Source organism: Amphiprion ocellaris, chromosome 13 (genome assembly GCF_022539595.1).
Source record: "Amphiprion ocellaris isolate individual 3 ecotype Okinawa chromosome 13, ASM2253959v1, whole genome shotgun sequence".
Lineage (NCBI taxonomy): Eukaryota > Metazoa > Chordata > Actinopteri > Pomacentridae > Amphiprion > Amphiprion ocellaris.
Window position 1 is genome coordinate 19,761,183 of NC_072778.1, and position 16,186 is coordinate 19,777,368.

Consider the following 16,186-nt stretch of genomic DNA (forward strand, 5'->3'; position numbering starts at 1 on the left):
AGGCTAGATGATCAGACTATTGAGACTACTTAGAGTAGGCTGTAGACCAAGACCCAGTGAGGAGTGGGAAAAAAAACTGCAGTCAGTGTGGGAATAGCTGCACCCTAAAAATGAGAATGCGTATATATCCAAATAACTGGAGACACAGAGGAAGGGAATAAAAAGAGAGAAAACTACAGATGATCTGATAAACCGCCTAAGAAAGCTATCATTATTGTGCCTTGAAAACCATGTATCTCCATATTAGACTTTACATTTTCAAATAGTTTGAAGGACTGTGTGCTTATTTCTTGGTTGAGACAGTTCTTTTTCTCACACAAACCTATTCAAATCTCACTGTAGTTCCTCAAAAGTGTACCCAGCTTCAGTCAGGGTGGTTTTCTCACTTCATGAAAAGCTGGATGTCTGGAGATATAGTATTGTCACAGGACAACAGCAACATCAAGGGTGTGCTGCAATACATGGTAACACACAGCAATCATTTAAGTTACCCAGAGGGCTGTTTGTTTCATCCACTGTTTTATTGCCACTGAACACAAATGTCATGAGAATGAAGAATAACACGACTATATTCAGATTTTATGCCCCCCATTTTCTGAATACACAGATTTAAAGGAACAAACTGTTACAAACGGTCTAACTGAAAGGTAGACTAAATCCACCAAAACTCAATATTCAGTGGACTCTCAAACTGAATGACAGATCTTTTTCAATGTGTTTTGTGAGTGTTCAGGAGTGTTTCTATATGTTTCTAAATGTTCCAGGGTGTTTCTAGGTGTCCAGGTGTTAGAATTTTCAATAGTATTTCTATGATTTTTTTTTTCCATTATTTTTGTTAGCATGATCATTTAGAACATTTTGCCAAAGCATCAATGAAAATATGACTATTCTAATTACAGATCAAAGAAAACGCGTGTCATTCATCAGGGGAAAAATTACAACAAAAAAACATTTTATATTTAAGGGTCACGCTACCATTGAAAACATTTGAATGTTTCTGAGGGGTCCAGGATGTTTATATGTTTTGGTTTTTTTTTTTTTTCAATTTGGCTCAGAATGTTTCTTTGTGTTTCTAAGTATTTCAGTGTTTCTCTTTATTTTTAAGTGTCCCAAAGTGTTTCTCCTTGTTTTTAGGTGGCCCACAGTGTTTCATGTTGTTTCTAAATGTTCAAGAGTGCTTCTATGTGTTCCAGACTGTTTCTCTTTGTTTTTATGTCTTCTAGACTGTTTGTATTTGTTTTTAAGTGTCCCTGAGTGTTTGGCTTTGTTTGTATGTGTTCCAGAGTGTTTCTCTTTCTTTTTCAGTGTTCCAGTCTTTCTATTTGTATATTTATGTTCCAGAGTCTTACTGTTTGTTACTCCGCCAAGGAACGCAGCAGAGTTATGTGACGATCGGCGTATGTGAATCTGTCTGTCTGTCTGTGCACATTACTCAAAAGTGGATTTGAATGAAATTTTCAGGGAAGGTCAGAAATGACACAAGGACCGCCTCATTAGATTTTGGCAGTGATGCGGCTTATAGTCTGGATCCACAGATTTGTTAAGGATTGCCCATTGCAAGATACCGTGTTATGGTGTTACAGTGACACCATAGCATGGTGTCACTGTAACTGTGACAACAAGTGAACACTACCAGCCGCCTGCTGATGATCGCATGATTGCGATCCACTACAAATTGACCATTGTGGACTTATCAGGACTTGTCCGTCGGAAAACATACGAGGAACAATTGATTAAACTGTGGGAGTGTTTCCGAGTCTCATCAATTCCTGCTGCCCTCTACATATTTAGATCACGCAATTCGGTATCCGCACATAATGTACCCATGCATAACACACGCGTGTGCTCAGCGTAAGGTCATGTTGTTTGTGGGTACATCTATATTAAATGGCCACATTCTATGGTGCTGTGATTTCTGATCATAAGTAACTAGTAAACAAATGCTGCATTGCAAAAAAAAAATGCTGCATTTCTGACAATGCATATGGAGGAATGAACAGCCTTGGCAGAGTACTGCGCTCTCTGAGTGCTTTTCTTGTTTGTTTATGTTCCAGAGTCTTTCTCTTTGTTTCTAAGTCTTCCAGAGTCTTTATTTTTGTTTCTAAATGTTCCAGAGTGTTTTTTTGTGTTATTAAGTGTTCCAGAGGGTTCCTCTTTGCTTTTAGATGTCCCACAGGGTTTCACTGTGTTCCACTGGCTTAAACTGGCTGTAAGAAGCATCTCCTTTTGAATAAGATATATCCTCACAATTCTTTATGAGCGATACAGATTCTCTGAGCTGAGGGAATATGCTATATGCTATGCTACATTCCTAATCCCTCTGAATGAAGCCATGTAGTTACAGTATCACAAACTGTATGCATCACGTTGCCACAGAACCCGGCATGTCTTCAGCTGGTGATGCAGAAATCACAGGAATATGTTTATACTTTTGGCCCTGTTCTGCTCTCAAGTCAGTTTACACTGCTGGTACAGCAGCTGATGAAACACGGATTTGAAAATGAATTATTCATTTCAATTATTATTCAATTATAACAAATTTAAACAAGCTGCAAACACCGCTTGTTTTTTGTCAGTATAATACAGCCATACAGTAAAAGCACCTCAAGTTCTTAAAGTATGTGTATAAAAATTGTTAAAAACAAAATGACAATTTTGGAGTCAGTTTAAAGCAAAAAAAAAAAAAAATTGGTAAAATTACAACGTCTTCTTTATCCTTATCCTCGGGATAAAAACTGCAGTCCAGGTTGCTCGACAACAGGAGCAGTGCTACAGGACGTTATGATGAGAGCAAGAAGTCCGTCGTGCGCTAGACTGGCTCATTTGACGAACACTCAAATGCAGCCTTCGCATCCTTCTGAATTGGGACATGGCTTTAGTGCCTAAGTCTTCCATTGTGTTTCTCTTTGTTTTTACATAAGTGTGCCAGAGTGCTTGTCATGTTTCCTAAGTATCCCAAAGTCTTACCGATTCTGTTTTTTCCCCCACAATGTTTCTCTTTGTTTGTAACCAGCCTAGAGTATTTAATATTGTTTCAAAGTGTCCGAAGCATTACTTATTGTTTGTAAGTCATCCAACATTTTTGTCTTTGTTTCTACATTTCCCATAGTGTTCTTCACTGTTTGAAAGTGTTCCAGAGTGTTTCTCTTTGCTCTTTTTAGTGTTCCACAGTGGTATTCTTTGTTTCTATGTATTGTAGAATGTTTCTTTATTCCTCAGTGTCCAACAGTATTTCCTATTGTTTCAAAGTATTCTAGACTGTTTCTAAGTGTTCTAGTATGTTTCACTTTGTCTTTTAGTGTTCAATAGTATGTGTCTAAAGGCCTCTACGCACTGTGTGATTTGAACAATCTTACAAGTTCACAGCTTGCTACACTATACGACATGAATCTAATAATCTTTGGCCATGACATGAAGTTTGCTGTGTGCAGACTGCACAATGAAAATACAAGCTGAATCGTAGCCTACGATGTACATGAGTCGACGTGAATGTGCAATAAGTGGTTGTGGTACGAGCTGGAGGACACATCAAAAAGGCATGGCTTCTGCTGCCACAACTTTACTAGGCTGTCTTCTTCGTTTAAATCCCACATACTTGTTTTGATGCGTTTTGCCATTGTCGCCAGAAATAATCTATTTGGGTTTAGCGCCAGTGTTGAGCTGATCAGTATGTCATTTCATACTGCACTTCTATTGGTTAGTTAGTTGTCGTAGGTCGCAGCAGCAGTCACACTGTGAGACGACCACCCCAAATTTCTGACAGTCAGAATTTTATCGCAGCTTGTCTTTGGTTGCAAGACCATGACAACAGCCATCCTTAAACCTGTCTCACTGTGCGACGTAGGACTACCGATTTAGAGCCATGACCAAAGATATCGGCACAATTCTCTCACGATTGTTATCTTTCATCTGGGACGGCTGAAAATCGCAGTGTGTAGAGGCCTTAAGTCTTCCATAGTGGTTATCTTTGTTTCTAAGAGTTCAGGAGTCTATGTCATTGTTTGTAATTGTTCTAGACTGTTTCTCTTTTGGGCTGCACAGTGGCGTAGTGGTTAGCACTTTCGCCTTGCAGCAAGAAGGTCCCTGGTTCGTGTCCCGGCTTTCCCGGGATCTTTCTGCATGGAGTTTGCATGTTCTCCCTGTGCATGCGTGGGTTCTCTCCGGGTACTCCGGCTTCCTCCCACAGTCCAAAAATATGCTGAGGTTAATTGATCATTCTAAATTGCCCGTAGGTGTGAATGTGAGAGTGATTGTTTGTCTCTGTATGTAGCCCTGTGACAGACTGGCGACCTGTCTAGGGTGTCCCCTGCCTTCGCCCGAGTCAGCTGGGATAGACTCCAGCCCCCCCGCGACCCTAGTGAGGATTAAGTGGTGTATAGATAATGGATGGATAATGGATGTTTCTCTTTTCTTCTGAAGTTTTCAAGAATGTTGGGCTTGGTGTCATTGTGGTTTTCTTTGTTTTCAGTGTTCTGGAATGTGTCTCTTTGTTGTTTAGTGGTCCAGACTGTTTGTCTTTGTTTCTAAGTGTTTCATAGTCTTAATCTTTGTTTCACAGTGTTCTCGTTGTTCCTAACTGTCCCGCAGTCTTCCTCATTGTTTCAAAGTTTCCCAGAGTATTTGTATTATTTTTAAGTGTTCCAGAATCTTTCTCTTTGGTTGTAAGTATACCAGAGCATTCTTTATTGTTTCAGTGTTTTCCAGAGTGTTTTTCTTTGTTTCTTGTTGTTCCAGCCAACAATCTTGAACATGCAAGAACAACAAGAGTACTTCTCTTTGCTTTTGCGTGTTCACGACTGTTGGCTGTGTTTGTAATTGTTTGAAAGTCTTTCACATTGTTTCTATGCATTCTAGAATATTTCTTTTTGTTTCTAAGTGTTTCAGAATCATTCTTCTTGTTTTTTTGTTTTTTTTAAAGATTTCCAGAATGTTTCTCTTTGGCTTTTAGTGTTCAACAGTGTTGCTCTTTGTTTGTACATATTTGGGACTCTTTGGCTGTGTTTCTAATTGTTTCAGAGTCTTTAACATTGTTTCAAAGAATTTTACACTCTTTTTCTTTGTTTCTAAGTTTCCCAGTCTTTCTCATTGTCCAAGTAATTTGAGAATGCTTGTCTTTGATTTTTAGTGTTCCATAGGGTTTCACTTTGTTTCTAAGTGTCCCAGAGTGTTTGTCACTGTTTCTTTAACAATGTTCTAGTCATGTTCTTTATTTCCCTCTCTCCTTCTCTCATTCTTTTTCTTAATTAAATGTTGATTCTTTTATGGTATTTCTTCAGATACTGTATGTAGTGTTGCATTTTGTAGTCATATCCACAGTTCTTTCACTTTTATTTCATTTTCTTGCATAAATGATCAGTGAATCAGGCTGCACTTGAACTTTGCCCTTAGAATGTTAAATGCCTCCTTCTGGAATATTAAAACGCTTTGATCAGGCATGCCAAAAATGTGTCTTTTAGATTGACTATCTTGCTATGAGGCAGTGCTCTGCAGGGATTATCCTGACCTGCGTGAAGGAAAATGAAGGGAAGACATATCGTGATACATTGATAGACAGAGAGGAAGAAAAGTCTTCTTAATTGGCAGTCAGTCCTTCTCAGTGTCAAATATTTGAAGGAATGACTGATTTGTTCAGCAGTGAAAGAGACAGCTTTAGACAGTGTTCACAAATATGAGACAGGTTTAAAGGAGTTGGGGGAACTGTTTTTGAGCATTGGATGTTATTTAACCACCTCTCCGCAGGGATAATGTGTGGACACTGCTCAAAGACTGTAAACATTTCCTCTTCCTTTTCAAGCTCCTTTCATTCTTTTTTTTTTTGTTTGTTTGTCTGTTTTGGTTATTGGCATCACATCACCCAATCCACCGTAATGTCCCCACCCCCTTTTCCTGTTGTTGGCAACGCATGCAGTACATGCTACCACACCTCACATAATATGACTACACACAAAATATAATTGCAGGTAACAATTTGTGCACATATAACTGTCAGCAAAGTTTAGAGATAATAAAGTGTTGGGGATCAGTGGGTTTTATAGTTGTACTCTGTGGAGCCAGAGTGTAATTAGCTTTCACGACTGCAATTTTCCTTTGAGAAAACCTTGATAAGGGTAATCTATTTCCTCCCACTCTGAGGCAGCTGTGAGCCCACCAGGGTGGACAGTCGCAGAGTTTTTCTGTGTAGCAGTGGATAGAGAAAGGCCTTTATGTTATCAAGCTAGGAAGCACAATGTCCAAGGGTGTGTTCACGCCTCTATTTTGGATCATCACCTGAAGCCGGAAAATGACACATTTCATGTTGTCATATTATGAAAAGGCAAAAAACAGAGTTGTAACATGACTCATACAGTTAGTGACCTCGTATCCTTTATCATAAGCATTAATTCTTGTGATTTTCTTGTAAATATAAATGTGCTCAATGTGTTTCTGTCATAAGGATCAGAAAAAGAACCATTAAAGAAGTATCTTGTAACAAATTAAATAAAAATAGAGATGGGTGACAAAGTAAAGGAAAAAGTGGAGCTCTTATCACCTACAGGGAAGGAAATAGGTGGCTCAGATATGTTGTCTTGGGCATTTGGCTGGTGTGGTTTGGTTCCACTTGTCCTCATAGAGGGAAGGGTGAGGCAAATCAATACAAAGGTGAACAGCTACAGGAGATTTTAGACTGACTTGTTAGACAGCACTGTCCGCCACCATCATGAACACCAAATGAGGGAGTGTCTTTTGAAAGAATGATTCATCATGGGTCAAGAAACTTATAGAAACAAGCCAAGGTGCATTAAAGCTGTTCTTGTGACGTGGCGGCAGAGCACCTGACAAAGACACTTTATGTTGATTTTTTCCTTTAATTTGTCAACCATCTGTACATCTAGCATAACTCTGGGCTGTTGTATGTCCATATCACATAACCATGTTGTTGTCCTGTGTGATGCATTTCAACCACAGCACATTCGTGGAGCAATCTGTGACACCAAATAAGCCAAGTCTAAACGTGTTCTTCATCTCGCCCTATGATTAGTTAAGATTTTGTCCTCTCTCTTTTATATTATTTTTGCCTTTTGTAGTTTAGATTTGTAAGATGAAAGTGATTACAGGCTGTGACACTTTCAGGAGCATGGTATATCTAATGATAGCTAATAGCGTGAGAAGCAGAAATAAAACCCTTAGTGGGAGACAGTTGCTCTCCAAGGTGTTCATATGTGAAGAAGTACAGATGCTGAAGAGAAGGCTACTCTGTTCCAATGCAGATAATGGTGCCAGACATCCCTCCCTGAGGTACTGTTGTTTCTCTGGTGTAAACTCCTCCTGAGAAAGACTCTCCTCACCGAGTCAAGAAACCTTGGTGACCTTGCATATTGCCTCTTCACTGCTACCCTGGAGGGAGGCCCAGCAGTTTTTGGTGCTCTGTTGCATTGCAGTCCATCTCACTTTCTGTTGTGTCCTCCTGAAAAGTGGGCTGCTGTAACAAGATAAACTCCCTTTGTCATTGCTGGTTTACAACACTAAACTGTTCTCTCCTCTTCTGTGTCCTCTGCTCCTCTGGAATAGGCTGGAACACTTGAGGGTCTTTGAACCTTGAACACGTAGATTGCAGTGCTATTAGAGCCTCTGAAATGTTTTCTGTATTTTTCTCTTCAATATCATCAAGGCAGCTCTTTTTAATGATATGTACCTATTCATTCCTCCTCCTGTCCTTGACCACAGATGCACTGTCTGCCTTACTGTCTGTGTCTTGTCTATCTTGTTAGAGGACTAGATTATGTCATATTATATTGAAATTGAGCAAACTTTTACCTATGCTGACAGTACTTCGCTTTTTGCTTTCCTCTCTCTTCGGGTTTGTCTCTGGTTCTGTTAGTTTTCTCTTTATCTATGTGTGTCAGCATCAAAAACTTAACGTGTTGAGACAGGAATATTGGCTGATCTATTTGATGTAATCTTTCGAGGATGCCTATGTTATGTATAATGTTCCTTATGTTGTGTCACCACAGCTTCAGTGCCATGCTGTGTTCCCCGACGGGTCTATAATATCTTACACATATTGTTCAGATAGTTTTTCGGCATAGATTGTACCGACATATTTTCCTATGGCAAAGGTTATAGACATTATAGACATTTTTTTTATGTGGTTTACTACTTTAGATCATCTTTGTTCTTTACCCCCACTCAGGTCAGTCAATCATCCTGTAATTTAAAGGGGCTGCAGCACCATGGAAAGCTCTCCTCTGCCTGCAATGCTCCCAACAGTCCTGCTACTCGATCCTATTTTGTGTATTGCAAAGAAAAATATTTTTGACATTTTGGAAAAGACACTTTTTTGTTTTCTTGCTGAAAAAATGTAAATCTAAAGCCACCTCCTGCTATCAGTGAACTTAGCTGAACACAAAGACTAGAAACAGAGAAAAGCAGGTAGTGGCTCCATCCAAAGGTAAATGAAATCCACCTACCCGCACCTGTAAAGTTCGCTGATTAATGTGCTGTATCTGTTTATTTAAGTGAGTTTTCCTAGCATAAAGATTATAGAAATTTGTTATGTGCAGACTGATTTGTTAGATAATAGTTTTTCTATTGAAATATTGTGAGTTGTTTACCTACTTCATTATGCCTCACAGTTCTGCTCCACAATCCTCATTTGTATTTTCTACACTGGCAGGATTTCATCACATTCATGTGTATAGCATATCAGTTAGTCATTCCAAAACTTATTAATTTGGTATCTAAGTGAAGACATCCTCCACAGCTGCTTTGGCATCACAGGTTCCCGAAAAGAACATACTCCTGAAGCTCATTTATCTGGAATTGAAATGTCACCGTGTCATCTTGTAACAGAAGTAATATTTCATTTAAAATAATTTGTGCCCTTATCTATAATTGGGTGTTGCAGAGTCATCATAGTCACATCCTGAAAAGATGTCTTAGTGGGGGGAAAATCAAGACTAGTTGACGTACTTTAAAGTATAAATGTGTCCACTTTTTTAATGTTTGTTTGGGGCATGTTTGTCTATTTTTTAATCTACCCCTTCTCATTTTTTTAGCCCAAAAAATTCTTTTTCAGTTCTACAAAGACATGTTGTGATCATTTACAACTTTTTTATGCTTTGACAATCCTGCTTATCGCACAGATATTAGGGGAGATGACAACAGGAGACAGCCATCTCTTTGCTTTGATAAAGATCACATATAAATGCAGTAGTGCCCGAATGACAGAGGAAAGCATCAAAGCAGTTTGCGGGTTGTTTCTAAAAGAGTCAGATATATGTGGTGACTTAATGTGTTTATGTGCTGAACATTATCTTATTATTATTTGGATGCTAAATTAGTTCTGTTTTTAGACTGAGATCATCAACGTCATATTCTGTTTACTGTCACTGAAGCCCTTGATGAGGAACTGATTAGGGGATGCATATGGCATGTAAAAACATCTATTGGGATGCTGAGACACTTAAACTCTTTATCCCATTTGCTGGTGTGTTTCATGCTCTATGAGTTTTCTCTTTTCATCCTATGTGGAACGTCAGATGTGTAATTGGATTTATGAATGCCCCCAAGAGCACCGAGCGACGATGTGAATTGTTGTGTGATGGAAAAGCTGCCTTTTCCAACATTTTGCAACTCGCACAGTGGGACAGCCCGGACAGGTATCATCTCACAGACTGATATGGTTTCTGATCATGGTCTGTTCTCAGGCAGGCTGATGGAGCTTTTCTCTGGAGCCACTCAAGTGAAACTGAAGTTCTCATGCACAAAGCTCATTAAGAAACAGTCCATCACACCCCACTGCTCACTTTCAAACATCTCCTGCGCACTTCCTCTTCTCATCTCTTCTTCGCTCGTCTCTAACACACCTACGCGCACACATGCATGCACGCTACTTTAATCTTGTTTCATCATTCTTGTTTTCCTTTTCTGCTCCTTCCGTCTTTTCCTTTCACCATGTGCAGTTCCAGTGTGGGGATGCGTGACTGTAAACTTACTGCTGGGGCACTCCCTGCCCCCCTTTGCTTTGTTTCATATATTTTGATCTTTATTATTCAAAATTGGCTCCCCTACAGCTGCTGTTGTACTTCAAGTCCTGTAGCCCCCATGGAGGACAAGGTTTAGAAGAAAAAGAAAGAAAGGAAGTCAGACTGGAGTGGGCCTGGATAGGACCCTTTGAAACCAGAGAGTGATGAGATTCTGTGTTAGTGTGTTACAGCAACTTATAACCAATGAACATTTGTCAAAAATGTTGAATATATCATATATGGCTACATGTTTCCTCTTCCCAAGCATAAAAATTGAGAATATATATGAAATGGAGGTGTTTTTTCTGTTGTTGGCAAAAGCCTCCCTACCTCTGTCTCACACTCTAAGGCATCCATTGCATCCAATTGTGATGCCTGCTGTAGTTTAAATATATCACTGCTGCAAAATATTACTGCGTCTTGCACCATTTTAGATAGTTTTTTTTTTTTTTTTTTTTTAAATCTGGCATTTTTAAAAAATTTTTCTCATCAACATCTGTATGTTTAGGTGAAAAAAACAACATTTACACCATATTTAAATGGACAACTATACTGTAAAGACTATATTCATCTTAGACGAAATGTATCTGTATATATGCAGGGGAGGGCTATAATTCTAGAAAATGCTGGTAATAAGTTCAAATTAACCACATATCCATAAAAACTAAATTTTCACTTTTGTTTTGTGTTTAGAGTCAGCTTCTCTTGGCTACTGGCATATATGTTTTTACCACAGATATGTGCATTTTCACCTAAATAACACAATGAGAGTTTATCATCAAAATCATGCAGGCCATTATGTGGCCAAACTGAATGCATGCAATCAATTACTCATTTAAGTGGTGAATGTCTATAAGATTTTAAGGAAAACTTGCAACTTGATAGACCTTAAACAATAATAAGTTATCATATGACCACTCACAAAACCCATATTTCTCGAGGTATTGTATTGTACTGTTTTGTATTATAAGTCACAAGTGGTTGTGTTTAACCACCCCTATCCCAGTCTATCCCAGCTGACTTAGGGTGAAGGCAGGGGACACCCTGGACTGGTCACCAGTCCATCTCAGGGCCACATAGAGAGACAAACAAGCACAGTCACATTCACATCAACAGACAGTTTAGAGTTACTAATTATCCTCAGCATATTTTTGGACTGTGGGAGGAAGCCAGAGAACCCAGAGAAAACCCACATGAGAACATGCAAACTACATGCAGAAAGATCCTGGTATCTTAAAGCTGCAAGGCGACAACGCTAACCACCAAGCCACTGTGCAGCCCCTGTGTTTAACCAACATTTTCTAAACATTTTGTCAATACCATAAACTAGCTACTAAGCTACTATATTTTTTGTATCCAGGCAGATCGCACAACATCATACTAGCTTTATAGCATGATTGACATGACATTGACATTGACAGACAAAAAAAAGCAGAGTACCTGCAAAATATTGCAGATGACCTAAAGACAAAGACCAAAAGAATGAAAGATGAAGTGACATATGCCAGAGATACCTCAGTATCACTACCCAGAACAAAGGACGAAAGCAGAAGATGCTTACTCTTGAACAGTTTGGGTACAACCTAAAGGTTCTGTTAAGCAGGATCAAGGACAGGTCTACAACCAGTCAGTCAGTTGCATCCAACGGATTCGGTGACATGAATAAAGTTCTTCATCCAGCTCCCTCTGTCCAGCATTGCAGTCAAAAGTTCTTTGCCTTCTAGACCAGTGTCGTCTTCTAGCACCGTCCTTAATGTTGTGCTAGCCGTTCTGATAGTATCAGGTTTCCATAATGGTACTTGACCAGCTGCTTCATTGTGTCTCAACACATGTCCAGCAAAGGCTAGTCTATGTTGCCTAATGATCATTGACAAGCGTGGATGTGAGCCATATAGTGATTTGTTGGTGAGGTGTGATTTCCAGGAGATGTTTTGCGCCATCCGTAACATTCTGGTTTAAGTCCCATCAGGTCAACAGTGATACTGAGAGACTTTTGTTTGGCCATGGAGCAACTCCTCTTACACTGGGTCTTGGCTGAATGAGCATAGCCTCTCATGTACCAGACATACAAGGATGCATATTCAACGTTCTCTGGAAAAATAACGATTCTGAGCATAATTGTGATATTTCATAAAGTGCCAGTAGCTGCAAGAAGCAAAATCACACAGAAAAATAAAACTAGGATATCTTCTTGTTGTACAATAAAGATTGATTTAAACTCATTACCGGGTGTTTTTCCTCCCAAAAGCATTTATAGCCTCTCCCTAATATATGGTCTGAGCATTGCAAAGTCTTTCTCTTTGAGAGCTAAAAGGCTAAACAGTAAATGCAAATGTAAATAAACAGACAGCTGAAGGATAAATGTGTTATCTCATTTGCGAGGCTGGCTCCAACTTCAACCAGAGTTACTGTAAATGCCAGGGCATCATTAAACACAAGCTTCGTAACTATTAACGTAAACAGCATATAAATGTCTTAGAAGAACTTCTAAATGTCAAACTCAAGTGTCTCAGTCATTTAGCTCATAAGCTGCTTATAGGACTTTGCAATTCAGCCAGTTAAACAGTACTTCGCAGTGTAAGATGGCACAGTGAGAAATATGTTTTGAGAGAGGAAAGTTGTATTGTCAGCCTGTGTTATGCAGACCTTTAATCTCTTCGTGTGCTTGTTGTGTTTCCAGTTTCAATGTTTTTTTTTTTACTTTATTTAAACAATAGACATATATGGAAAAGACCAGTTATTAGATGCAATGGTTGTGCATTTGAAGCAATTGGCCACAACATCAAAACAACTACTTGATGCTACATTGACTCCCCTCTAACCTGTTGGGCCACCGACACTGGAATGCTGGGCTTTTTTGGAGAGCTCTTGGTTGTGTTCCTTTAGCCAGTCTCGACCAGTTTTTCAGGTGTGGCAGGGTCCATTGTCCTGCTGGAGAAGGCCTTTGCCATGGCAGGAGTGTCCTTAGTCTGGAACAACGTTTAAGTTGGGTTTATGTTTTATGGTAACATCCACATGAATTCCGAGTTTCCCAGCAGAACATTGCATTCTGATGGCATAATTGATGTTGTGGTTTTAATGTTGCGGCTGCGCTGATGATTGGCTGGCAAGACTGGCAGGAGAAGTGTTCTCTTAGAAGATTTTTCTCACTAAATAATAAATTACAACAAAAGGATTGTAGCAAACCTCAATATATAACTTAAATGTCAGCAGCTCTACTAAAGTTTTGTACGTTTCCACTTTGTTTCCTTTTTTCATAATTGATTTTGTTTGGCGAAAAACTTGCAATGACCCAAAACAAAATTGCAGGGGCTTACAAAGAAATTGTGTTCTCTCATTTGTAAAATTAAATACATTCTGAAGACATTCGAATTCATATTGCACATATGACTTGACGCTAGTGTTCAAAGTAAGTGCATCAACCCTTTAAAATGTATATGTCATCCGAGTAACATAAATATGTGGTAGTATTTCTGTAAGGGTGCATCAGCTGCTGCTTTCAGCTTTAAAGGCACTCTCCACAAGAGTTGTAGTTGTTCCAGCACCTCTTGCCTGTGGAACTTTTCATTTGGTTTTCCATTTAAAATGGCTTCTGGTAGCATTTCGGCCATACATGTTGTGTGTATTAAACCTATTGCACCAACGTTGCAGATGCTAATTTTGGAGTGTTTGAAAAGTGCCTGTCAAATATTAGTTGGCTTTGCTTCAATAAATATTTACTCTGGTGTGCTATTTATCAATGTAACGTATGGGTGAGGAAACGGGATAGAAATCTAAAAATCTTAGGTGATGAACTTTTTTTGTAACATAAGTTCTTATGCAACATCAGAACTACAAGCAAGTTGTATTTTTAAACTGTATTTAGATTCAAAACAAGTGAAAATAAATGGTTTTCATCAGCATTGCTAGCAGGTTGCTGGAACCAGATTTGTATGAAAGCATAACCCGACACCCAAACACTAGCAAGGCTTCAACCTCTTCTTATAACGACTATTCTCCATCTGTTTTTAAGCATATTGTGGACAAATATGAAACACAAGTAGTAGTTGAAGTTTTTGTTGGAGGTCATTTCTGTCTTTATACTCAGTATAACCTGAATCTCACACTTTCACATTGCAGCAAGCACAAACTACAGTGCTTCACTTTAGCTGAGCACCGACTCTGGGCTGAAAACATAAAGTAAAAATAAAAATAAAACTAGGACTGTATCCTCAAAGGCTTTAGTTTCCCCAGAGGATTTTTTTTAAAAGTTCACTGCTCAACCAGCAACTGAACTTTGGGTGACAAAATAATCCAGATTAAAATAGTACAATAACATTTGGGCTGCATACTATAAATATATAATAAAGCTTTGGCAAAAACAAAACACTGCTTCAGGAGCAGGTTGAGTTTGAATTGCAAAAAGTAAAACAAAAGCCTTTCTTTTCATGAGGACCACATTAATCCTGGTAGTAGCCTATTTTCCTACCGTCCACTTTAAAAAAAAAAAGTGATATCAGCCAGAATAGTAAGTGCAGGGAAACTTTGGGGAAGATAAGGACAAAAAACGCGTGGCTGTGCCAAAACGAGACAATGGAGCGGAACGCACGGGAGACATCGATGAAATCAAGTATGCACACAAAAGAGAGACAGAGATTAAATATTTAAACGTATATCGTTTTATTCTTCCCCCAATATGAACGTCCTACTTACAGTATGTGGCCTATTTATGGGTTATAATTTAATATTAAATAATGAGCTGCCTCTGTCCGAGGTGCTGAAACGCCTGAGCATCACAAAACTGAATCCATGTGCAGATTTGACGGTTTATATAACTTAATTGCATATATTATAATGTACACAAGCTGGAATTGGACAACAGGAGCGAGATGACTGGGATGAAATTTGTGTTTGTACACTGAGAACAGCGCTTTGACATGCTCCCCCCCCCCAAATCCTGCCTCTCTGCCTGCCTGTGTGCGCTCTGGAGTGAACATAAAAAAAATAAAAAATCCCCTCTGAAAATCAGTGACACGGTTAGTGAGAGAGGAGAGAGAGAGAGAGAGAGAGAGAGAGAGAGAGAGAGAGAGAGAGAGAGAGAGAGAGAGGAGGCGGTGTCTGGTGACCGAGGAGGAGGAGAAAGAAAGAAAGAAGGAAAGCTCCCGGACCCGGTCCACTCGTCCTCGCTGCTCCCGCTTCTGTTTTTTTTGCCGTCAGTCCCCCCTAAAAGCTGTCGGGTTCTACTACTGGAGCGCCTGAGGGGCAGTGGACTTATTTTACCCCCGACATCAGAATTGGACACCAACGAAGTATCCCAGGTAGGAAACGCACCATCAGTGACTGGATTTTTCCCCCCAACAAAGAAATCAAAATTAGAAAGTCAATTGTGGGATCTGCCGGCGGAAAATGAAAGCCTAGACAAAGCTCCGTGGTGGGCGGCAGTTGTGAATTGTGTTGACGCCACTAATTGCTTTTTAAATTAGCGGAAGAAAAGAGGAAGCTGTGGAGCTGCTGGTTCGCTGTTGCCCATCTGCCGCGGTGACAACTCTCCAATGTTCATAATCCGATTAGAAGGAAAAAGGATCAGCAGTTTGATGAAATGATCACTGCGCGCCGCCACAAACACAGCTCTGTATTATTGTGTGTGTGTGTGTGTGTGTGTGTGTGTGTGTGTGTGTGTGTGTGTGTGTGTGTGTCCGTGTGACACCCTGACCCACTATGCGTCACAACGTGAGAGTTGTGTGTTTTCTGTAAAGTCACTTGACTCTGCTCTCCGTGCACTTTGCAGCATCCTCCGGTCCTCTGGCTTTGTCTTCCCTCATCTGGACTGGCTCTAAAATTCCCACTTCTCTCCTCTTTTCTGTCTGTTTGCTTCCAGAAGATGTTCCTCTTTCTGCTACCTGTCGTGGCTCTCTTGCTGAGCGGAGAAACGCTGGTCTCCGGTAACAGTAACGAGAAATGGCTGGGCACCGTGGCTCAGTACAAGGACAGATCCTGGAACAGATTCAGAGATGTGAGTTGCACCAAAAGGATGGCTTTATAATTAGCTTCATTGTGCTTGTGTGTCTTTCTATGTGTGTGTGTTTATCTGTGCACACTGTGCCCTTGATACACCCTGTGAGTACTTGAGCACTTGCCAGCAGGCATAATCCACCTTGTAGAAACTCAGCAGGTTCAAACCCTGATTGAAAGCCAATCAGACT

General features: G+C 39.7%; 1 protein-coding gene across 4 annotated transcripts in view; it reads left to right on the plus strand.

The window, feature by feature from the left end:
* Positions 1-15,082: 15,082 nt before the first annotated feature.
* Positions 15,083-16,186, plus strand: part of spock1 (SPARC (osteonectin), cwcv and kazal like domains proteoglycan 1) — a 116,694-nt gene continuing 115,590 nt past the window's right edge. For 3 of the 4 annotated variants that reach the window (XM_055016767.1, XM_055016769.1, XM_055016770.1), the window contains exons 1-2: positions 15,083-15,301; positions 15,862-15,996. In XM_055016767.1, the coding sequence (XP_054872742.1) occupies positions 15,865-15,996 (132 nt within the window). In that variant the 5' untranslated portion in view covers positions 15,083-15,301; positions 15,862-15,864. The remainder of the gene's footprint in view (positions 15,302-15,861; positions 15,997-16,186) is intronic. The other variant, XM_055016768.1, reaches the window with a different exon arrangement.